The 24,047-nt window shown below is 46.1% G+C and overlaps 1 protein-coding gene across 5 annotated transcripts in view; it reads left to right on the top strand.

Moving 5' to 3' along the window:
• The first annotated feature begins 2,697 nt into the window (after positions 1-2,697).
• The window catches only part of HTR3B (5-hydroxytryptamine receptor 3B), a 31,809-nt gene continuing 10,459 nt past the window's right edge, over positions 2,698-24,047 (top strand). The window contains exons 1-2 of one of the 5 annotated variants that reach the window (XM_083714074.1): positions 9,300-9,968; positions 20,424-20,496. In XM_083714074.1, the coding sequence (XP_083570200.1) occupies positions 9,859-9,968; positions 20,424-20,496 (183 nt within the window). In that variant the 5' untranslated portion in view covers positions 9,300-9,858. Of the gene's footprint in view, positions 4,858-9,299; positions 9,969-20,423; positions 20,585-24,047 lie in introns of those variants that run through there. The other 4 variants (XM_083714075.1, XM_083714073.1, XM_083714076.1 and 1 more) reach the window with 4 other exon arrangements.

Here is a 24,047-nt window from a genome sequence, read left to right as displayed (position 1 = left end):
CTTATAGACTTTTATATTCACCTTCTGTTTTAATACCTTTTAGGATTCCAAAACGCTTTTCAGTTTTTAAATGACTGTATCCCACCCTTTTATGCTGGTCTATGACCATAATAAAGATTTGAATTGAAGTCAGCTTTCCCCAGCCTGGTGCCCTTCATATTGTTTCTAATGCAACCCATGTCAGCACCAGCCCATAGAGCTATAGCATGCTAGGATGGATTGAAGCAGACCATGCGGGGTGGGACTTTTGAGAGCTGATGTTCATAACATCTGGAAGGTCCCGTTCTAGGAGAGGCTGATTTAATTCTGCAGGAGGATACATGGGAACACCTCTCCCTAGGACCATTTTACCTAATTAATAGCACAATCCTATGAACATCTTTGCAGATTTAAGTCCCACTGTACTGTTCAAAGGGACTTAAAAGGTAAAGGTCCAGTCGTGACCGACTCTGGGGTTGCGGCGCGCATCTCGCTTTATTGGCCGAGGGAGCCGGCGTACAACTTCAGGGTCATGTGGCCAGCATGACTAAGCTGCTTCTGGCAAACCAGAGGAGCGCACGGAAATGCCGTTTACCTTCCCAACAGAGCGGTACCTATTTATCTACTTGCACTTTGAAGTGCTTTTGAACTGCTAGGTTGGCAGGAGCAGGGACCGAGCAACGGGTGCTCACCCCATCACGGGGATTCTAACCGCTGACCTTCTGATCAGCAAGTCCTAGGCTCTGTGGTTTAACCCATAGTGCAACCCACGGCCCTTTCAAAGGGACTTACTCCAGCATAATTATGTTTGGCATAGGGTTGCAATTTAAATTGGCAAACAAGCTCCTTCTAATTAGAGCTGGCCAAGGCATTAGGTTGACTGCAACAAAAGTCGAGATGGAACCTGTGGCCCCATTACACTTACAGAATCCAACAGGGTTGACAGTTGGATCTTATTTCAATACTGGCCAGGAGATCACTGTCCTCCTCCTCCATCCCACGTGAGAGCAGCAGGCTCTTTTTGGAGCTGCATGACTCATAGCTTTATTCTCTGAAAGAAAGGTATAGCCAGGGGACTCAGAAGGAGCAAATAGGGGGCTACTGATATTCCTCACCCAGCATCTGCCACAGATGCTACCCACACCACAAGCAGAAAGCACCAGGATACACAGGAGGACCCCAAGCTTTTAATAATAATAATAATAATAATAATAATAATAATAATATACCCCACCCATCGGGCTGGGTTTTCCTAGCCACTCTGGGCAGCTTCCAACAGAATATTAAAAACACCATCAAACATTAAAAACTTCCCCAACCAGGGCTGCCTTCAGATATCTTCTAAAAGTTAGATAGTTGTTTTTTTCCTTGACATCTGATGGAAGGGCATTCCACAGGGTGGGCGGCACTACCGAGAAGGCCCTCTGCCTGGTTCCCTGTAACTTCGCTTATCACAGTGAGGGAACCGCCAGAAGGCCCTCGGCGCTGGACCTCAGTGTCCGGGCTGAACGATGGGGGTGGAGACGCTCCTTCGGTTATACTGGGCCGAGGCTGCTTAGGGCTTTAAAGGTCAGCACCAACACTTTGAATTGTGCTCAGAAACATACTGGGAGCCAATGTAGGTCTTTCAGGACCGGTGTTATAGGCACCAGTACAACAAAGTTTCAGGAGGAAAACCTCTAAGAAGTTACACCCCACCCCAAAGAAAACCCCTAATGAGAAATGTGTTTACTTAGTGCCCATGCAATGGTGACTGAGGTGGGGGAGCAAAAAAAAGAGTGGGTCGACTATCTTGGAAAAAAGGAGGAAGAGATACACAGAGATATTAAATAGTCGGAGAGAATTCTCTCCTTTTCTGGTTAGGCAATTCTTTGGTTCAGCCTGCCTGAGAAGCTATTTTTGAACATTCCCAGGAACACAAGTGAATGCTGCCTGTAGAAATCAATGGAGAAACCTGAGATTTTAATGTAGCCAGGAGTGAACACTGATGCACAAACACACCCACCCAAAACAGCCAAATGAGGTCTGAGCATGCTCAGTGGCCACAGAATGCTGACTTGTTTGGGGGAAGAGGATGGAAAGCTGTGGTGGTGGAATGGAATGGAACCGCTGGCATGCTGAACAGAAGCCGATGCATTCTGTATGGTGACATTTTCCTGTAGGTACCTCTTGTGCAGCTTTCTCCTGATGAAGTGTTTGAGGACTGGGACATTTACAGGGAAACCAAAATGCTTGTTTACAAAGCTAATGTACTACCAACCTTACTGTAAGCTTGTGAAACGTGGACCACTTATAAACTCTGGCAACGGTGTCTCTGAAAACTTTTACACATCACTTGGGAAGACAGGCAAACTAATGCCAGTGTACTGGAAGAAGCAAAGATCACCAGTGCTGAAGCAAGGATCCTTCAACATCAACTTTGTTGGACTAGTCATGTTGTTTGAATGACTGGTTATCATCTTCCAAAGCAACTACTGCATTCTGAACTTAAAATTGGAAAGCATAATGCTGGTGGTCAACAAAAAAGGTTTAAAGATTCTCTCAAGGCAAATCTAAAAAAAAAGTAGTATAAACACCAACAACTGGGAATCACTGGCCTGAGAGTGCTCCAAATAGAGAACGGCCTTTACCAAAGGTGTCATGGGCTTTGAAGATGTCCAACGTGTTAAGAGGAAGGCAGGCTTGGCAAACCCTCACTGTGATCAACTCCTGCCCAGAAACCAATGTCCCCACTGTGGAAGGACGTGGGGATCCAGAATTGGCCTCCACAGTCACTTATTTAACTCACTGTTAAGACCATGTTCATGGAAGACAATCTTACTTGGCTACGATCACCAAAGAAGAAGAAATGATCCCAAGTCTTTGAGTTTTGCTCCTTATATAGATAAATGGGCACACACACACACAAGCGGGAACTATCAGGAGGCTTAGGAGAATTTAAAGGTTTCCAAAGGTACAGCAAAAACTTTAGCGGGGGGTCAACCATCCGTGTGCTTAAAATGGGTCAATGTGAGCAGAGCATGCTTGGAGGGCATGGGATGCTAACAGGCTGCTCTCTCTTTTCTGGGGGTGGGGAAGAAGGGAAAACCGGGGGAAGAGGAAATTAAACTGTTTGGAATCCAGAAAGGGAACACTATGTGCATTTGCATCTTGTTGCAAGACCCACTTGTTGTGATATGTCTGTTGTGCACAGCACAAAACACTTTGCTGTGAGCCAAATGATGAAGTTGTTCTCTGGGAGGGGGTGTTTCTCTGGGAGGGGGTGTTTCCTCCTCCATCTCTTCTTCCCCTCCTCCATATCCCATCTCTGCCTGTCCAGATGTGGCATTTGGATGAAGGGGGTGGGTGGGAAAATACACTTCTCCCCTCCCGAAAATGTGTACATCTGTCATAATTCCCATCATTTTCGGCTCCGCTGCCAAGGGAGTGAACAAAGGGAGCTGGCGATTAACTTCAAAGAACTTTGTTGGAGAGGAATAAAGATATTTAGGGCCTATTTTGTGAACTAATTGCATTTGCATATTTATGGGATTTACTGATATAGCAGTAATTAAAAACTATTTAGTAGTCTTAAAGGACACATAACTCAGTTGCTGTTTGCATAATAAACACGTCCCTTATTACGTTTATTATGTTTGCATAATAAACCTTTCACCATCTCGATAATTCAGATGGCCATTCCGGAGGGGCCAGGGCTAGATGGTTGCTTTCCTACTGAGCGGCATGAAGGGAGAGAGAGGGAGAAGGCATGCAGAAGATCCTAGAAGGGAATGGAAGAGATCGTCCCATCCACCCAACTCCTCTCTTGCTAGCTTCAACCTATAGGATATCGATGAGGGATGGAGGACCATAGCTAAGAAGCAGAGAAAGTACCTTGAGTGCAAAAGGTCCCAGGTTCATTCCCTGGTATCTCCAGGTAGCAATGGAAGAGTCTGAAATGCCATTGAGTGTAAACAATACCAAGCTAGTTCCAAATTCATGGCATACAAGACTATCAGTGACTACTAGCCATGCTCTGCCTCCAGGGTCAGAGGCAATGAAGCTTCTGAATACCAGCTGCTAAAAACCACAGGAGGGGAGATAACTCCTGCACTGCAGGTTTCCCACAGGCATCTGAGTTGCCACTGTAAGAAAAGGGTGTTGGACTCAGTGAGTCATTGGCCTGATCCAGCGGGGCTCTTCTTATGTTCTTAAGGAAGATTCAGTTGTCAGTCCTCTTGGCTTCTGTACACAGAACCAGAAGGGGTTGCCACCTTGTCCGTTGTTGCGGGCAGCAAAATGTCTTGAATTGGCCTTGTTTGCAAACCCACAAAAAGTGATTCAGATCTTCCTAGGTCTTCAACAAGGTGTCACCTCTCCATTTTAGTACTTCATCCAAATGCCCAAGACATTTCACTGCCCCAAACAGCGGCACCAGATGCCTAGGACCTCTCACAATTTTGAAGTATATGGTTAAAGCACAAATTCAAACTCCTGCATTCCAAATCTGGATAGCAATGACATTTTGGAACATTTTGTAAACATTTGTTTCTTCTTGGGCGGGGGCGCTCAGAGAGATTGGTTGAGCTTCACTTGGCCTGATTTTTGGAGGCAAAAGTTTGCAACAGGATGTTGAGGTGGCCCAAATCTATGAGTTAATCTGAATCTGTCCCCTGCCTTTTAAACCCATCTTGGCTGCTGAACATGTTTGCAAGCTTGGCTACCAACTTCAAGACAATATGAATGATTTTCCTGGTGCCCCCATAAAACTATTGCTTCCCTTTTCTTTTCATTGAATCTTGCTGCCTCCTTCCCTGGGATAAAGCAGAAGGCAGAGTGTGAAAGGTTTATATATATATGGGGTGCTGTGAGGACAACCCAAATCATGTTTGCATGAAGGTAAGGCTATGAATGACTACTAGCCACAACATTGAAGGCAATATACTTTTGAAGACCTGTTGCATAGAAATGCAAGTAGGGAAAACGCTGCTGTTAACACCAATGTCCTGCTTGCAGGCTTCCCATAATAGGCACCTGGTTGGCCACTGGGAAAAGGATGCTGGACTAGATGGGCCAATGGCCTGATGCAGCAGATCCTGATCTTCTTTGTATGTGCAGCACAAACCGACCCAACGGCTATGTAGAATCAGGCTGAATGATCAAATGGATACAGTTCAGAGAATCTGTACTGCTTCTTCCATTGCCAGGGTTGGATCTTTAGACTGTGGCTGGAAGAAGTTGCTGTCCAAAACAGCTTGAGGGCACCACGTTGGGGAAAGCTGGTTTAGTCTGATCTACTGCCCATTACTAATTTGGGAGTTTCTGGCTGCATGATCTCATCATCTGTTTTGACCCTTCAGAATTGTGATTTATGAAGCAGCCAGCTACAGTAATTCTGCTCCTGGTAAGACAGCCATGTTGCAGTTTGCAAGGGGGATTATTATTTATTTCTTCCACTGCTGCCCTGCCCTTCCTCCCGAAGGAGCCTGAGGAACCCAGATAGGGGAGCTGTCAGGCTAGTAGAGAAACCTACTAGAGTCAAGGGGTTGGGCGTAACAGCAGGTACAGCCAAGGAACTGTCCACAAGAGAGTTAAGAACCTGCAGAACTAGAGAGGATAAGTGTTGCACCAGCAAGAAAGGAACCGAGGCTTCCTCTATTAGGTCTCTTCCAAGCAAGGCCCTGATCCTGGAAGTATATAAAGCAGTGGTTCCCAAACTTTTTGTGCCCATGCCCCGCCTAAGCATCTCTAAAATCCTGATACCCCCTCCCCCGTGACATATCATTCTTATTATTCAAAAAGTGAACTCCTATTCACGCGGAGGAAGCCTAAAAGGCCATTCACTGTTAATAACTCATTCTTGAATTGCCCCCCTTAAAAACCAAATTGCCCCGCTGTGGGGCATGTGCCCCACATTGGGAACCACAAAGTCAAAGCTTCATTTTCAGAAGCTGAGTCTGATGAACTTTGGGCAATTCTCCACACTATAATGTCCAGGGCCAGATTAAGACATTTAGGGGCTGAAACCCTATATATATATATATATATATATATATGGGGCCCCCTCATTAGATAATGCAAAATAAAAGCAACAGTAAACTGTGAAATAAAAGTTTAAAATAAAAACAACAACAAAGATTTATTGTAACACATGACAGAATCTGATCTCCCCACATGAATTTGATCTACGTTCGTACGACACATACAGGTGTGTGGGAATAAATATTAGAAACAGAATAGAAAAATTGGGGAAGAGTGTGTAGCGGAGTGTAAGGAAGTTGAACAAAGTTCATTTTTTATCTTCTTTTTTTCAGTGCCCCTGCTTTGCTGGTGCCAAATGCATGTACTTAGTCTGCCTACTGGGCAATCCAGCACTGCTAATTGTGGAGTTGGTCTGGGTTCATTGCTGCCTTTTCCCTTGGGGTGCAGGAGGTGATGCCAGGGACGGAGGAAGGGGGTGCGGTGGGGGCGGGCCGCCGCGGGGGTCACCACTGATGCTGGGCTGCAGCTCTCCCGAGCCATGCATCTCTCCTGGGAGTGACGCGGTAGCTTGGGTGCCTGCAGGCTCCATGCTGCCCCAAACAGTCCGTCCGCCGCCTCCCCCTCAGTTGTAGGGTGGCTGAGTGGGAGGAGGCAGCCAAACTCCTCGGAGGCCCTGCGGAGCATCCTGCCCGGCTCCCCCCGGCTGGCCCTGCCCAACATGCATGTGGCCCTGCCCCTGGGCGCAGGGCACACACACCACCCCAGGCGCCCAATGAGCTTGCTCCACCGCTGGGTGATGGTTCAGAGTCCTGAGCCTCAGGGGTATCCTAGGCACATGGCAAAGGGTATCTGTCCAAGCCCTTGACTTTGGCAGGATCAGAGGCTATGTACATGTTAGCAGCTAGAAATGTGTCCCCCCACCCTACTCCGCCGGTTGTGTTACAAATTGCTTTCTCGCATTGTGTTTGTGTGTTCCTTCGCCCTATTTGCATTCTCTGATTTATCTTTCTGTGATGAACTCCAGCTCACTAAAACTGACATCCACACGTGAGCAACGGCTGCCTGAAAACCCTCACACACACATCTCGGCTTAACCGTGGCTTCTGCTTCCTAATCAGATAGAGACTAGTTTGAGTGTCAGATGGAAATTCCCAGGTGTCAAAAAAGGCTATTTATGCCACTAAAGCGGCCCATGTTTTGTTAGCCCCAAAATGGAAAATGAGCGAGGTCCCAATCAAAGGAGAATGGCAACTTAAACCGATGGAATATGTGCAGCTTGCAGTTCTAACATATAGAATAAGAGAACAAGAAGAACATTCTTTTAAAGAAGATTGGAAAAATTGTTTACTGAATATATGGGGCGGGGGGAAATGTGTAAGCTTGAAAATATTGTCAGCATGAAGATAAATTCAACAGTGTAAATAAGTTTTGATGGAAGTAATAATGAAATACTCAATGGTTTAGTTTATATAAAATATGCAGAGATTTATGCTTTGTAAAAGGAACCATGGAAAGAGAAGAAGGGAAGTCGTTGATATTTTAAGGTTGTATAAATGAATATTCTAAATTGTAAAACACAAAATTGAATAAAAATTATATAAATAAAAAGAAAGAAACTGGTTTGAGGGAAGGCGCATCAAACAGGGTAAGGCCAGAGGCAAAAGTGGGCACAGCAATGGGTGTGACTTCCACCTTTGCAGAGGAGCCTAAATTCCAGCCATGCAAAAGCCCAAAGTTTCTCTATACATGGGCATCTCTCAATCTTCAACCCAGGAAGGAATTCAGGGGCACTTTCCTGCCAGGCTAAAGAACCGAAGGAGGACATTGAGCAGGACTAGTGAAGAATGTAAGCCAGGGAGAGCAGGCATGCCCTTGAGAGAGTCCCAGGGACTGGATAGAAGGGCCTGGGGGCTGCATGGAGTTCCTGGCCCTGTGTTTCCCCAGACCTGGCAGAGAGGCTCCGCCAGACCTCCAACACACCTCTTTGCCCTGGTCTTTGACACTTGAGATGTGTGCTTTCTGGATCCACCCAAATTCATGTGACTGTCATTTGTTTCAACTGTTTTTGATACTGTATTTTAAATTGTTGTAACCTCAAGTACAAAAGCCTGCTGGAAATGTAAAGAAAAAGAAGGTACCTTTTACCATATGTGGTGGTTGTCTAAGGTAATAAAAGCTTTCTGGGAAATGATATATAATGAATTGGGGAAGAAATGTTTAAAATAACTTTTGTAAAAAAAGAAGCTTTTTTTATTAGGAATTGTAGGTGCCAACATCCCTGAGGAGCAGAAAAGACTTTTTATGTATGTGACAACAGCCACACGGATTCCTCTAGCCCAGAGATGGAATGAAGACAGAAAGTCCCTTCCAGAGAGGAATGGCAAAACAAGCTGCTGGGCTATGCTGAAATGGCAAAACTCACCAGAAAGCTCAGGAACCAAGAAGACAGAAACTTCAAGAAAGAATGGGAAAATTTATAATTTATTTAGGAGAGCACTGTAAGCAGACGAAAACACCAGCAGGATTCTAATAACACTTGTAATGTAACAAATGCTACAGACAATATGGGCAGATACAAAATATAGATTATGAAATAGTATGCAGTTGAAAATGTTGACAACAGGAACCATGGAGGGGATGGTGAGAAGTCTCGAGATTCAGATAAATCTTTATACAGTGGTACCTTGGGTTAAGAACTTAATTCATTCCGGAGGTCCGTTCCTAACCTGAAACTGTTCTTAACCTGAAGCACCACTTTAGCTAATGGGGCTCCTGCCGCCGCTGCTGCACGATTTCTGTTCTCATCCTGAAGCAAAGTTCTTAACCTGAGGTACTATTTCTGGGTTAGCAGAGTCTGTAACCTGAAGCGTATGTAACCCAAGGTACCATTGTACATGGATATGTACCTGGTATTGTTATAACTTTACACTTGTAAAATCAAATAAAAACAATTTCAAAAAATAATATTAAATTGTTGTAACCTGTCCTGGGACTTACTGGTGGAGGAGGGGCAATAAAATTGATTAAAACGGCCATCCCCATTTGTAAGAATCTAAGTGAAATGAGTGGATAAGAAGGAACAGTTGGTCCATTGAAGTGGAAAGGGTGTGTGTGTTAAAGAATCTTTTGCTCCTGTACTGGTACACATTGGAAGAGAGGCAATAGATATGGTGCCCCTTTGATTTGCTCCCCAAGTCACTGGCTCCCTCTAAAACATTGCCCTTGTTTTTTAAAAAGTGTTTGCCAGCACCTCAGTGCCAGTCCGGTAGAGGACAGGTCCCCTGGAATAACCTTGCTTGAAAGGAGGGCTCTCCTTTCCTTTCTGAGATGAGGCTGTTAAGTTCTCCCATCCATCACAGCACAGCATGTCTTTTAATTAAAGGGAGTTGAGACGAGAAGATGACATGCAGTCTGGATCTCCCAACACCAGCCTCCCTCCTCCTTGGCTTACGGTGTTAGTGATTGTTCTTCATTAGACAATAGAAAGCTTCCATTACCCGAGGTAATTCAAGACAGTGAGGTTAATTGCTGTCAATGCCAGAGATGCCAGTGCATAAGTCTGATGCAGAGGATCTATTTGGGATGCTATTATTATTATTGCAAAGACAGCTTCCCAGGTAAAAGCATTCTGCGAAATCCTGTTAGGAGTAGGATTTCTTACCCCCCACAACCTCAACTCTCCATCTCCAGACCAATTGCCATCAGCCACTTAGCACCAGCACGTCAGCGGAATTAAAATGCTGTCTGTGATCACTTTCCCAAGCAGAAGAGGTGGCGAGTGTTAGATCTCGTGGGAGCGCAGAAAGGCTTTCAGAGCTTGAAATACTGGTGGTGCTGGACATTTCATTGATGTGTAATGAAGAAACGGACAAGAAGAGAGAAGGTGAACTTCCTGCTTAAGAATTGTCTGCTCCTCTGATGAGATGCTGGAGAATTAGTCCTTTCCTGGGAAAAATCAGATTCTGTGAGTTACCAGGTGGTAGCTATGATGATGATGAAGGTATTCCTGCTCCTCATTTTTGTTGCAGGTAAGATTTCAGGTATGTTATTATTCCATTGCCATCTGTATACATGGCATCTTTCAGGGCAACCTAAGCAGGTCCTTGCCCTGAGAAGGCTACAGTTTTGACTATAGTACTTGGGGAGAGAGTGGAAGGGAAGGGAAGATTTGATCACTGGGTCAATTCATACACTCACATTTCTTGTTCAGTAACTTGGCACTTGGTGATGACTCTCAGCTGAACGCCTGAGCAGTCAAGTATGCGAGTCATAAGTTATTCATTTAGCATGCTTCTGAGCCACCTTTTCACAGTTCAGGGTGGTTTGTGTCAGCTAATGCAAGAGGTTAAAATGCACACAAAACAACCAGTGAGCTAGAAAAGGAACCAGCAAGCTAGCCAGAAGTCCACCCTGAAAGTTAATAAGGTGGTGGAATTCTTCTTGATGTTATAGCCACTAGGGCCCCTGTTCACACATGCAGCAAAATCAGGTGGCAATCAGGCTTGACCTGGAACGCAGCACTTTGCATGCTTTAGTGCTGTTTGTGGGGGGAGGTGTTGAAGCAAGCAGAAAACGTGGTTGCTGCTGAGACCCCTTCTTTGAAACATGCCGGATTTTACATGTATCTGAACTTCACTTGGTCCATAATACAGTGGGGATTGGGTGATTTGATCACATGACTCCTGTGCTTTGTCAGCTGTGCTGGCTCCCAGTTCATCCGCAGACCCAGTCCAAGCTGCTGTTTCTCACCTTTAAAGCCTTCATGGCATTGGGGTGCCTGAAAGATCATCTTTTCCCATAGAGACCTCCACCTGAAACTCAAGATCCACTTCCCAGGCCCTACTCTGAGTGCCCTGTCAAGTGGGGTGCAACAGTTGGCTACCAAGGTAGGGTGGCCACGTGTGCTGCTGTACAGAAGACAGTTCTCTATTTGATGGGCTGCCCAGTTTAAAGAATTCTACAGAGCGAGAGCAAGGGGCAATTAGAAGTTACCTATCAACAAATTTCAGCACCTGGACAGCAAACTGAGCATAAACACAGGCTTCCTGCCCCATGTCTTCCCCACTGAGGGGAGATAAACTGTATTTCTATTAAAGCTAGAGTAATTGTCTCCAAATGCACATCTATACATATAACTTAGTCTATGTAAATTTTTTACATGCAAATCAGTGTCCCCTTTTAGTCCTCTTTTTAAAGTGATGTGCATTGTTCTTTTCTTGGTGATAGAGTAGTTAGTCACCCAAAGGAGAAGACATTTTTGATGGTCGGAAAATCCACCTTCCCTTACTCCACTCCCATGACCTTGCTTTGAGCTTACATTTTGGCTTTGTGAGTTCCTCTTGAATACTTTTTGGTGTTGTTCTCTCCAGACTTCTAAAATTGTGATTTTAATATCTCACTTGTAATCCCCTCTTTACCGTCGTGTTACCGTTACTTCTGCTGCAGAACTGGTTTTTTTTTACTCTTCTCTGCTGATCAAATATTTATGCTGCCATTTGCTGGGTTTTCTATTTAAAATCTTGATAGTTTCATCTTGCATTTCCTGGCTTTCTGCTTGTGAGCTGTTCAGGGAATGATGGGCAGCCGTACAAATGCTACAAGTAAGCAAACAAACCAATACAAGCAGGGTGATTGTTTTCTTTATGGGGACATATGAAACTGCCAGCTTCCCCCTGCAGTCTGAAGTTGCACAGCCTATGAGAAGGTTTGCCCGCATGATTTTTGTGCATGCACAAAAGCAGGACTCGTGCCTTGCACATATTTGCAGGAGGTGGAATGAGTGCAGAGATGCTGGATTTCAACCCCTTTAGGGAAGGAAATTCTCTGTGTGCAAGACTATTATAGTCAGGACATTCTGTGTGTGTGTGAACCCATGATTTTGCACAAAAGAGAGGCAACTGGGAGTGATGGGTGCAGAATACAGTTACCCAGGAAAGGCTGGCCACAGTAATTCATACGTTGGTTACTTCTTGACTAGATTACTGTGGGGCTTTCCTTGTGCTTGATCCAGAACCTGCAGTTAGTGCAGAGTGCTTCTCCACGACTGCTGATGGGAGTGAGGCCTTGTCAGCATATTACACCTGTGCTCAGAGACCTGCACTGGTTGTCTATTTGGTACTGGACCAAGTTCAAAGTGTTACTAGGGCTATTTTTCAGCCAGAACTCACTGGAACTCAGTTCCGGCACCTCTCAGGTGGGCGCCATTGCCATTAGAAGAGAACAAGGGAGGTGTTCATAGTGAGTTCTGGCACTTCTTTTTCTAGAAAAATTGCACTGGGTATTAGTATATAAAGCCCTTAACAACTTGGGACCAAAACAAAAAAAATTCCTCCCAGTAGCACCTTAAAGACCAACTAAGTTAGTTCTTGGTATGAGCTTTCGTGTGCATGCACACTTCTTTAGATACACACTGAAGAAGTGTGCATGCACACGAAAGCTCATACCAAGAACTAACTTAGTTGGTCTTTAAGGTGCTACTGGAAGCAATTTTTTTTGTTTTGACTATGGCAGACCAACATGGCTACCTATCTGTAACTGGAACTTGGGACCAGTTTACCTACAAGATTCATCATCAGATCTTTATTACGGTCATAGGCCAGCATCAATAGGGTGGGGTGCAATCATTTAAAATCTGTAAAATGTTTTGAAGAGCTAAAATTATTAAAACAGGAGGTACTATAAAAATCTAAAAGAAGGGTTAGGAGCACTAAACAGAAGTGGAAGAGCATAAAAGGTTAGTATGTAAGAGGCTATGACTATCAGTTTACAAAGCACTCTGAAATGAGTGTTCATTAAATCTAGTTTGTGGTGCAGGCACCTACGAGATGGCCTTACCCCATATACTCCCTTTTGACTGCTTTGTTTGGTAGAACTGGTAGGGTTACAGGTGTCACGTAACATTCATTCTGCATTTGTAAGAACTCAGTCTTTTAGTGGGGCAGCACCTACCCTTTGGAACTCCTGGCCTAATGATATCAGGCATCTTTGCTGCACACTTTTTAGTACCTGATGAAACTTTTTTGTTTAGACAAGTCTGACCAGATCTTTAGAAAGCTGATGCAAGCTTTAATCTGTTTCTAGTTTATTGTTATTTTAACTTTTAAAAAGTCTTAAATTATTGTTGCTAATTATTCTTGCTTACAATTTTATCCTTTTATTCTCTCTGTAAACCACTTTGAGGTCCCCCGTCCCCTGTAAAGTGTATAAATCTTATGAAATAAATAAAATCTCAAGGATAATAATAATAATAATAATAATAATAATAATAATAATAATTTATTTGTACCCCGCCCATCTGGCTGGGTTTCTCCAGCCACTCTGGGCGGCTTCCACAGAGACCAAAAATACACTAAAGTGTCAAACATTAAAAACTTCCCTGAACAGGGCTGCCTTAAGATGTCTTCTGAATGTCAGGTAGCTGTTTATCGCTTTGACATCTGATGGGAGGGCGTTCCACAGGGCGGGTGCCACTACCGAGAAGGCCCTCTGCCTGGTTCCCTGTAGCTTTGCTTCTCGCAATGAGGGAACCGCCAGAAGGCCCTCGGCGCTGGACCTCAGTGTCCGGGCAGAACAATGGGGGTGGAGACGCTCCTTCAGGTATACTGGGCCAAGCCCGTTTAGGACTTTAAAGGTCAGCACCAACACTTTGAATTGTGCTCGGAAACGTACTGGGAGCCAATGTACTGAGGAGCCAAGCGGACATTCCTGGTTCTTGATGAGGAACAAGTATTTCTCCCTCTCTGAGTTGCTCCAGTGATGCTAAGGTATTGTGTAAGCATCTCCCTTCCCTTGATTGCATCACGCTTCTGGTGGTATCTCTCTATCACAACCCAGAGTCTCACCGAAGCAGCACAAAACTCCCAAGCTGCGGCCAAACTGGCGAGGAATGTTTCTGACACTCCCAGAGGGTAGGATTAAAGCACGTGAATGTTTGCTACAGGGGGCTAATACCCCAAAGATACTTTGCAGCTTTGAAATGTGGCCACTTCAGCCTTACTTCCCTGCGTGCTCCTGCACAGGGGAGGTGTTGTTATTATCAACAACGTCTATTCGTTTAGCTCCGTTGACAGTTGAGTTTTAGGAGCCTCATTTGCAAACGCTTCCAGGCTGCCGAAGGAAATGTGCAGCTGCTAATGATGAGAGCCGTCTCTGTCCCTGACATTAGCTCAAGCACGTTGCTTGTTTCCACAGTTCTTGCTGGAACGCAGCCCAGAAGCATCACGTTCCTTGGTGGTAGCCACAATGGGGACAGGTGGGCACAAAGCTCGCAACGATATTGCACCACAGCCGACAATTGATCATTATTAAGCTTATTTTTAGCACCATCATTAACTCCATCGAGCATTGCTGTCCCCATGGAAACGTCCGGTTTTGACTTCTGAATCGGTGTAGCAGGTTAAAGTCTCTAACTTGGTTCCATTTTGGACACAGGCCAGAGGGCGTTGAGTCTTCAGCAGGACTTCCATGCATTGCACTGTTTTTGGGATTGCATCAAGCTTAAAAATCTGCTTGATGCAGATTTTATGAATGGGGCAGCTGTATTTATGAATGGGGCAGCACTTACCCCAAAGCAGGGATGGGGAAGCTGTAGCCTTCTAGATGTTGGTAGGCTCCATCTCCCATCTGCCCCAGCCAGCCTGGCCAGTGGGCAGGAGTGTTAGGAGCTGTGGTCCAACAAGATATGGAGGGCCACAGATTCCCCATCTTGGGAAGCTGGACTTCCCAAACTGGTCTGTGAACCCTTGGTGGTCCGTGAGCTTCAGTCGGGTGGTCTGTGTCTGCAAAAGCACAATTAAAAAGCACGCATCGTTTAGCATTGTGCTCTCCAATTGCTATGGTGGGCAAAAAAAATCTTTAAGTGGTTCTCCAAGATCCTCAGGAATTTTCTGCTCGTCCATGATGGGAAGAGTTTTGGAACAACTGTCCCAAAAGATCAGGTTCACAATGTGGGGTGCTCCTCAACCCAGCTTTGTCATAGAGGGCCAGGTGTGGTAGAGTGCCTTTACCAGATGAGACTGGTGTGTCAGTGTCAGGGACTGGGGAGAGGAGAAATGGTGGAGACTGCCTCCCCAGCTTGACCCTTCCAGGGAGGAGGAAGAGGAAGATGGTTTAGAATTACAACAGGGGTCACAGCTCAGAGGCAGATGAGGGGGAAAGTTGGGAAATCATGGGAGAGGAGGAGGAGGAAGAGGGAGCACCAAGGGGGCGACAGCTGATGGGCTCAGTGTCTTTAGAAAGCATTCCAGACCCCCCTCCCAGAACCTGGCAAGCCTTGAAAGTAGGAGAGCAGAGAGCTCAAAGACAAAGGGCACGTAGCAGCACCCATAGAAGTGACGAAAGAGGAAGTGGGAGAGATGGGGGATGGAGATTCACTTGGGACAATGCCATTATCCAAGAGGCTGGGTTCTATAGCCTCTCTCTGTAAATACTGAATAAAAAGTGAGTGGTAAGAAACATTTCCTTGTCTTTGTACATTCCTGGGCAACCGGGCCATGGGAGTCACTGGCAGAACCCTGATAGTCAGCTGCTACAGCCATTCCTGGGCAGAGATATCTGACAACTTCCAAGTTAAGACTACTGCAATTCATAGTGTGTGTGTGATGGCCTGGGAATCTGATTCAGAGGCTGAACCGGAGGAATCCCAGCCTGCACAGGAGTCTCTGCCTCTAGGGCCGGCTGAGCTGGGGCAGGGCCTTGCATCTGAAGCACCTGCACCTGTGCCGGATCCTCAGGAGCAGGCACCAGGTGAATCCACTCTGGCTCCGGAGGTGATTGAGGACATATTGCCTACAGGTGTGCCTCTCCCAGCCCTGTCAGGGGAAGGTGAGTCTCCCCCTGGGTCCAGTAACCCTCCAGCCTCTCTTGAGCTGCAGAGGCTCAGGGCAGAGAGGCGGAGGGAACTGGTTTCTCCCAGGAGGAGTGTTCGCCTTAAGGCCAGAAGACGCGGGTCACCTGGGGGCCAGGACCGACCCTGGCCTCAGAGAAGATAAAGGCCAGTCAGCCCGGTCCCAGGTTGCAGGAGCAACGTCGCTGGAAACCTGCTACTGCCAGCACCCAGCCCTGTTCTTCCAGAGTTCCCGACCACGCCCGGCTTCTTGCTTTGGATCCTGCTTCGTCCTGGGTGGACTGTCTCTAGACCCGTGACCCAGGACCAGACTCTGAGCACGCCTCACAGAAACCTCCCCCTGGGACCAGTACAGTGTGCATATTTGAGACTCACTGCTTATTGAGATTAAGCAGGTGCCTTCACTGTACAGTGGTACAGTTTTCAGGTTACACGTACAGTGGTTACACGTTTTCAGGTTACGGATTTGATGAAACCTGGAAGTACTGGAATGGGTTACTTCTGGGTTTTGGCGCTGTGTGCAGAAGCACTGAATCACGTCACATGTGTGCGCAGTCTCGGTGCTGCAGGTTGCGAACGCTACGGGTTGCGAACGTGCCTCCCGCACGGATCACGTTCACAACCCGATGTTCCACTGTACTCTTTTTGGTGCCTCCTGAAAACATTTCTGTTTTGACAAGCCTACACAGATACTAAGAAAGTTGAGGTAATTTTAATCTGTTTTCGTATTTTAAGTTTTAGGTACTTTAAAGTAAGGTTACAATTATTATTTTTACTGTTTTATCTTATGTGAACCACTTCGAGGTTTCTTATAATCAAGTGGTTTTTGAATTTTATGAAATCAATCAATAGATGCGGTATAAAACAGCAAAGGTGAAAGCCACAGGTGTTTATATTTACAAGTTGGTGGTGAGAAGCACAGCCACTATTGAAGCAAGTTCATAATTTTGAAAGATGTTGTGCATAATAAAATATTTTGGCACTTTGAGCACCTGCTCTCTTAACAGCTGACACATTTATTGAGTGATTGATTCATGCATTTATATCATACCTCTTTCTCTAACGAACACAGGCCCAAGGTCAGCCAGTGAGCTTCATGGCTGAGTGGGGATTTGAACCCTGGTTTCCCTCGTCCTAGTCTGTACTCTAACCATACCCCCCACCAAGTCTTTAACAAGAACACAAACCATATTTCTAGGGCAGGGACATCCAACTCCTAATAGACTACGATCTACTCACAGTATATATAAAAAAAAAACTGGCAGTGATCTACCAGAGTTGTTGAGGTTGTTGAACTTTTTTTTGGAAAGGCAAAGTTGTTGAGCTTCTTTTAGGAAGTCAGAGTTGTGGAGTTTTTTTTGAAAGCCATAATTGTCGAGCTTTTTTGGGAAAGCCGAAGCCGAAGTTTTTTTTGGGGGGGGAGGGGATCACTGAGGGGCCAGAGATCTACCAGGGTCTACCAGGAACACCCCACGATCTGCCAGTAGATCATGATCTACCTGTTGGACATGCCTGTTCTAGGGTATATTCCCTGAGTTTAGAAACTAAGTTTATTCTTCAGGCCACTTTGATTCCAGTTTCCCCTTTACAACATTCCTTTTATCATTCTGATTCCAGTTAAGGAGGAAGGAAATATGCTTTTGCCTCCTGGCTGAGATGAAATCAGGGCTTGCTATTCCGCAGGCTCTGCTGAGGATAACACACCTGCAGCCCTGTCCGTAACATTCTGGTTGCTGTGACATTGATCAAAGATAGGGATCGCTTCCCAGCCCAGCTCCTGACATGGCATCCTTCATAAAAAATGGACATAAGCAGCCTCAGCGTGCTGAGAGAGGACATCTCATTTACAGTTTCCTGCTGGAACTCTGGTCCCTTCAGCAGCTCATCAAAACAGCTATCAGAGGCCTGGCGAGTGGGAGAAAGCGTACATCTCGGACCCTGCAGATTAGATTTTGCTCACACACGTTGCCAATTTGCTTCAGCCCAATGAGTTGGTGAGGCTGAGCTCCCCAAGGGCCAGCTGGAACAGTGAGCAGGGGGCGGGGGAGAGAATCTTTTTGCATTTCTGAGGGGCCACTCAGGAATGTGTCACATGCAATTTTGGGTCTCCGTATCTCCCTCTCCCCCACCCCCCGCCACCCAAATGCTCCCGCATCCCTGGCTCTTTTTCTCTCCTGCTATGCAAACAGATTTTATTTTTTTGTTCCAGTAAAGAAGCTTGCTCATATGGGGGAAAGGGTGGGTGGGTTTGACTGTGTGTGTGTGTGTGTGTTTGGGGGAGAGAGAGAGAGAGAGAGAGAGAGAGAGAGAGAGAGAGAACTAAATTATCTGAGTACAGGATCAGGCACAATCTCATCAGCTCCCAAACCATGTGGCTTTCGGGGTTCACTAATTCCTATTCCACATTCACTTCTGTGGTCTAGATTCCTGAATGAGATCTGCAGAACACTGAATGAAAAGCAAAAGCCCATTAACTGGAAACACATAGTCTATTATCTTAAAAATTAAAGTGACTTCAGAGCTTGGTGAAAGGCAGTAGGCTGGCTGTTGGGTGACATGAGCTGTCAGAGGAGAAAGGCAGAAATAGTGCAAAAGCCAAACTAACACCACTCTCTTTCCTAACCACAGGCAACCTCTGCACTTGACAACTGATGCCAAATGTATCCAATTACCAGATTGAGCTTTACTCCTTCTGCTTCCCTTGGTAGGGACAGAAGCCTGAAGGATCTTATAGCCTGATTCAAAGTATATTTGTGCAGAAGCAAGTTCCATTGTGTTCACTGGGAATTTATAACATCCAAATCACTAAGTATACACAGGATCACAGCCTTGGATACAGATATGGTGGTGGTGAGGATGAATGATTCTTCAACATCATGTTGTGCAGGTCATGTTGTGCAGTTGCCTGATTACCATCTTCCAAAGCAACTACTCTATTCCGAAGTTAAAAATGGAAAGTGTAATGCTGGTGGTCAACAAAAGAGGTTTAAATACGCTCTCAAGGCAAATCTTAAAAAATGTAGTATAAACACCAACAATTGGGAAACTCTGTCCTGCGAGCTCTCCAATTGGAGAACAGCCTTTACCAAAGGTGTCATGGGTTTTGAAGATGCTCGAACTCAGAACGAATGGGAGAAATGTGCTAAGAGGAAGGCATGTTTGGCAAATCCTCACCATGATCAACTCCCGCCCGGAAACCTATGTCCCTACTGTGGAAGGATGTGTGGATCCAGAATTGGCCTCCACTGTCACTTACGGACTCACTTTTAAAACTGTGTTGATGGAAGACAATCTTACTTGACTATGAATGATTGCCCAAGAAGAAGAAGAAGAAGAAGAAGAAGAAGAAGAAGAAGACACATTTCAGTCAATGAGTTGGAGAAAGTGGTTTAGGGTGAAGTAGGTTAGGCCAAGAAGCAGTGATGGACCTAAGGTCACCCAGTGAGCTTCAGGGTTGAGAGGGGATTTGGACCCCATTTCCCCAGTCATAGTCCAAAACTCTAAGCATTGCACCACACTGGCTGAGACTAGAAAAAGGATAGGACTCTGTGGGGGTTGTTAAGTATAGTAATTTAATTCACTGAAATTGTAAATTCATGTATGAATTACTATGTGTTTAAATTTGATGGTTGGTAACTGAATTCTAGAGAGTTCTCTAGTAATTCTTGTGTGATTGGCTAACGTTAGTCACATGGGAGGTATCTAGTGAAGGATAGACTCCATTTTATCTGAGGTGAGATGGCTGTGTTTTACAATCGACTGTGAACACTGCTAAGTTGAATACTGTAGTGTGTTCGAGTGTTTCTTCTTTGCTTGTAAGAAACAGAGCAAAAATGCAGAAGAAGGTGGAAATCTCTCATAGGACCTGCAAAGCATGGCTTCATTGGGATACAGAAGGCTGAGCGCTGAGCTCTGGAAACAGGAAAATGCAGTTGTTTGGAAGTTAGAAAAGGAGACTGTAAGCCCATGCTTGGATAAGCATGTGACTGTAAATATTGTTTTAATTCGTCTATAAGTGTAAGCTTCTGCAAGTAAAGTTTTTGAATGTTAAAGTCTGGACACTGGTTTAATTTCCAAAGAAGGGCATCAGTCATATATATCTTCTTCTTTGGCGATCCCTCATAGCTGAGTAAGACTGTCTTCCATAAACATGGTCTTAACAGTGAGTCTGTAAGTGTCTGTGAAGGCCAATTCTGGATCCACACATCCTTCCACAGTAGGTACATGGATTTCCAGGCAGGAGTTGATAATGCTGAGGGTTTTCCAAGTGGGCCTTCCTCTTAGCATGTTTCTCCCTTTCATCCTGAGTTCAAGTGTCTTCAAAGCCCACGACACCTTTGGTAAAGGCTGGAGCACTCGCAGGCCCGTGTTTCCCAGTTGTCAATGTTTATACTACATTTTTTTTTAAGATTTGCCTTTTTATTGGCTGCATTTTTGATACCCTTACTTCACCAGAGGTGGTAGTCCACGTACCAGCTGGCCCACTCCAGGCTTTAAGTTAATACCTCTCTGTTAGGCTCTTTGTCCCATCCTGAAGGGTCCAAGTGCTTCAGGAAGAACAGCCCTTCCCAAGAAAGTGTTGTCAGCTTTTTGTCATGTTCCCATCACACTTAATTACCTGAGTCTCTTTGCTTGCCAGGTACTTTGGCTGCAGCTACTCAGCGACCCAGGAACTCCACACTGCACCGCTTGACCCGGCGGCTTCTGAAGAAGTACAGCAAGGGAGTGAGGCCTGTCAGAAATTGGAGCAAGCCCACCATCGTCTATCTTGACCTTTTTGTGCATGCAGTACTGGACGTGGTAAAGAGAGCTTCTAGCTCATTTAAAGCTGTTGACCTGCAGGGTAGAATAGCAATGAAGTCTCTGCAAGACGAACACCTTTAAACAGGGGCTAGAGCCCATGTGTGGTGTGCTTCTGTAGTCATTGAGGTCTAAATGTGGGTTGGGTGCAAGTAGCTCTGCATTAAATCGAACCCTGTAATTATTACCTGTCTGCAACAGCAATTTTGGAAGATCTGCAGAAGAATATTGAAGCACTTCCAGAGACCAGGGATTTGATTCAGTCAACATTTTGAAGGCAAACCTACCCGGAAAGGAACTTGGCGAAACAAGACACAAACTAAAACAAAACCATCTTTCAGAATTCAAACTTTGCAGTGCTGGCCTCCGGCTAAGTAATGTGTGCAAAAATACATGTACAGTTGACTTGCAGCTTGCGTGTGTTTAACTTGCCCGATTGCAGCTTTAGGCACTTGGTGGCTGGCCAGCATGCGATCATGCAAATTAAACCCATGCAAGTTTGAGGGCTTGAAAGCTCTTTCTGTGCCAGGTTTTCCCAGTGTGGAAAGAGCTTTTAAGCTCTCAGACTTCTTACTGAGTTCTGGGAAAGTCTTTGCAAAATCTTACAGGGCCATACGAGATCTCATGAGATTTCATGGCCTCCAGAGGCTATGCAAGATCTTCCCAGAACTTGGTAAGCAAGGCAGAGAGACCTTTCCGCACCAGGTTTTCCTGCCATGGAAAGAGCTTTTAAGCTCTCCTCTTTTCTGAAAGCTAGATATACTGTTTTCTGTGCACATACCTGGGCAAATGATTTGGAGTGCTCCAATATCTCCTTTTGGAGTGACTCAAGTTGTGTTTTCCGAGAAGTTTCATCATACATAATAGAATTTGCACACCATTCTCTAGAAACTGAGGCACCTTGCTTTTTCAGTGTTCCTAAATGCCTTTCTCTGGAGTATATAGTTGCTAAAAAGCTCCCCTTTCATACTGATTGAGTTGCTGGAGGCTGGGACTCTGCTGTGGCAACAGTAAGGGGTCTTCAATGCCCTGAACACTATGTAAGAGGGAAGGGCTGGAGCCCAGTGGTAGAGAATCTGCCTAGCATGCTGAAGGTCCTGAACTCAGTTCCTAGCACCTCCAGCGGAACCAGAAGAGCCTCCTGCCTGAAACTCTGGAGAATCACTACCTGTCAGAAGTGACAATACAGTTGTACCTTGGATCCCAAACACCTTGGTACTCACATGTTTTGGCTCCTAAACCCCGCAAACCCAGAAGTGAGTGCTCTGGTTTGCGAATGTTCTTTGGAACCCAAACGTCTGATGGAGCTTCCTGCAGCCAATCGGAAGCCGCCATTTGGTCAGGGGTGTACAGAGTGGGGTGTGGAGGGGGCGGTCCACCCTGGCTGCCACTCTGGGGGGTAACAAGATGGCCTCTGCCTCCCCCCAGCTGTAGAGCAGCCGAGGGCGCATGCAGTCAGTATGGGCGCCACTCATGCGGTGTCCATATGGGCTGCTGCTCTCGCATGCCATTCATATGGGCATCCGTATGGGCTGCCTCTTGCACGGCGACCGTACGGGCTGCCGCTCTCGTGAGCTGTCCATACTGGGGTCTGTATGGGCTGCCTCTCACAAGGCTACCATATGGGCTGCCACGCATGCACACTCTGTATGGGATGCTGCAAATCTGCAGTCCGTACGGGATTGCTGCACATGTGCGTGCGCCACTGGGCGGTTCGCCCTGCCCCTTGGCGTTCCACCCCAGGTGCCAGAGAGGGTTCCTCTGCCACCGGCTTTGGTTTCCAAACGTTTTGGAAGTCGAACAGACTTCCGGAATGAATTCCTTTCGACTTCAGAGGTACCACTGTACTGACCTAGGCAGACTTTGTTTTTGTCTGGCTCCATATCAGGCAGGTTCCCATGCCCATAAGATGGAAAGCACAGTGGCTCCACAAGACCCAGAGCTTGCAAGGGACTGATTTTGTTTTGTACGATCAACTTACTCGGAAGGCGGCCGTATTTGTACCCCCCGGTGATCTGAGGAGAGATTTGGCTGTGTAATCACTGTTGTGAGACGCTGCCGCTGGCTCTGCAAGAGCGCTCGATGCCTTCCAGGCCTCAGCAGGTGTGCACGCTAATAGAGGAGCCATTCGGCAGGCATTGCGGCACGCAAAGTGCTCCCGCCCCATCTTCCCTGTCGCCTGCGACTCCTTTTGTTGATCTTTTGCCTCCTGTTCCGCGCACATAAAAGGCGGGGAGCAGTCTGAGACTCTCCAGTTATTAGGAGGGCCTTGGGGAAATCTGATTAGACCGATAATCTAGTCAACGGAGAAAGAGCTCCAATTTGTTTAGATTGAGTTTCGTCAGTGCCGAATTCCACGCACCTCCGTCTTCCACTCCACTGACTTAGAGCCTCCCAGACAGACGCCGAGGCAGCTGTTCCAACAGGATGCCGAACTGGGGGAAAGATAAATAAGAATGCGGAGGAATTATCTGCATGTTTGCTAACCACCAATTTAAGACTAAAGTAGGCTTCCTATGTTAGGGAGACTAATGAATTCCAATTCTCCCAAATATCCTTTGTTTTTAACAAGCAAGATGGAAGGGGATCCGTACATGCACACCCAAAGCGAGAGAGGAAAGAATAGTTTCAAATGGCACAACGAGAGAAGCAATTATATTGGCCAGCTGGCATGGAGGAAAACTCTGAAGGGGAGTCAAGTTTTACTTTCTGACTCGCCCCCCCCCAACTCTCTCAACTCTGGCACAAGGGATGGAGGGAACGTCAACAGCCTATGGGCTGCCCAAAGCAAAGAGTGCTGATACACCAGTGATAAGCAGGAAAGGTGCTGGAAGCAGAGATGTGGATAAGAATTAGCTGTTCATACAATGTGCGGGTATGCATAAGAAGACTTAAAACAGGAGTGGGGAATCTCAGGCCTGCGAACCAAATCGAGCCCTCCAGCCCTCTGTCTGGCCATCAGGATCGCTCCCCAAGCTGCCCCCCCTTTCCCTAGGGCTACACCCCTTACCAGCCCTCCTTGAGTGCTTCTGCAGAAGAAGAAGAAGAAGAGTTTGGATTTGATATCCCGCCTTTCACTCCCCTTCAGGAGTCTCAAAGCGGCTAACAACCTCCTTTCCCTTCCTCCCCCACAACAAACACTCTGTGAGGTGAGTGGGGCTGAGAGACTTCACAGAAGTGTGACTGGCCCAAGGTCACCCAGCAGCTGCATGTGGAGGAGCGGAGACACGAACCCGGTTCCCCAGATTATGTGACTGCCGCTCTTAACCACTACACCACACTGGCTGAAGTGTCTCCTTGAATAAGCATCCTGCCACTTGCGAGGCTATAAGTGTGTGTGTGTGTGTGTGGGGACTTTGGCAGGGTTCCTTAGAAAGTGGGACTACCATTTTTAAACTTCAAAATATTTTCTGAGCTGCCCCCCCTTTTCCTCTCAGCCTGAGCATGCATGAGATATGGTGGC

The sequence above is a fragment of the Podarcis gaigeae genome (assembly GCF_964106915.1).
Source record: "Podarcis gaigeae genome assembly, chromosome: 15".
Taxonomy (NCBI): domain Eukaryota; kingdom Metazoa; phylum Chordata; class Lepidosauria; order Squamata; family Lacertidae; genus Podarcis; species Podarcis gaigeae.
The sequence above is the reverse complement of the archived record's forward strand: the minus strand, read 5'-3'. Positions and strand labels throughout refer to the sequence as shown.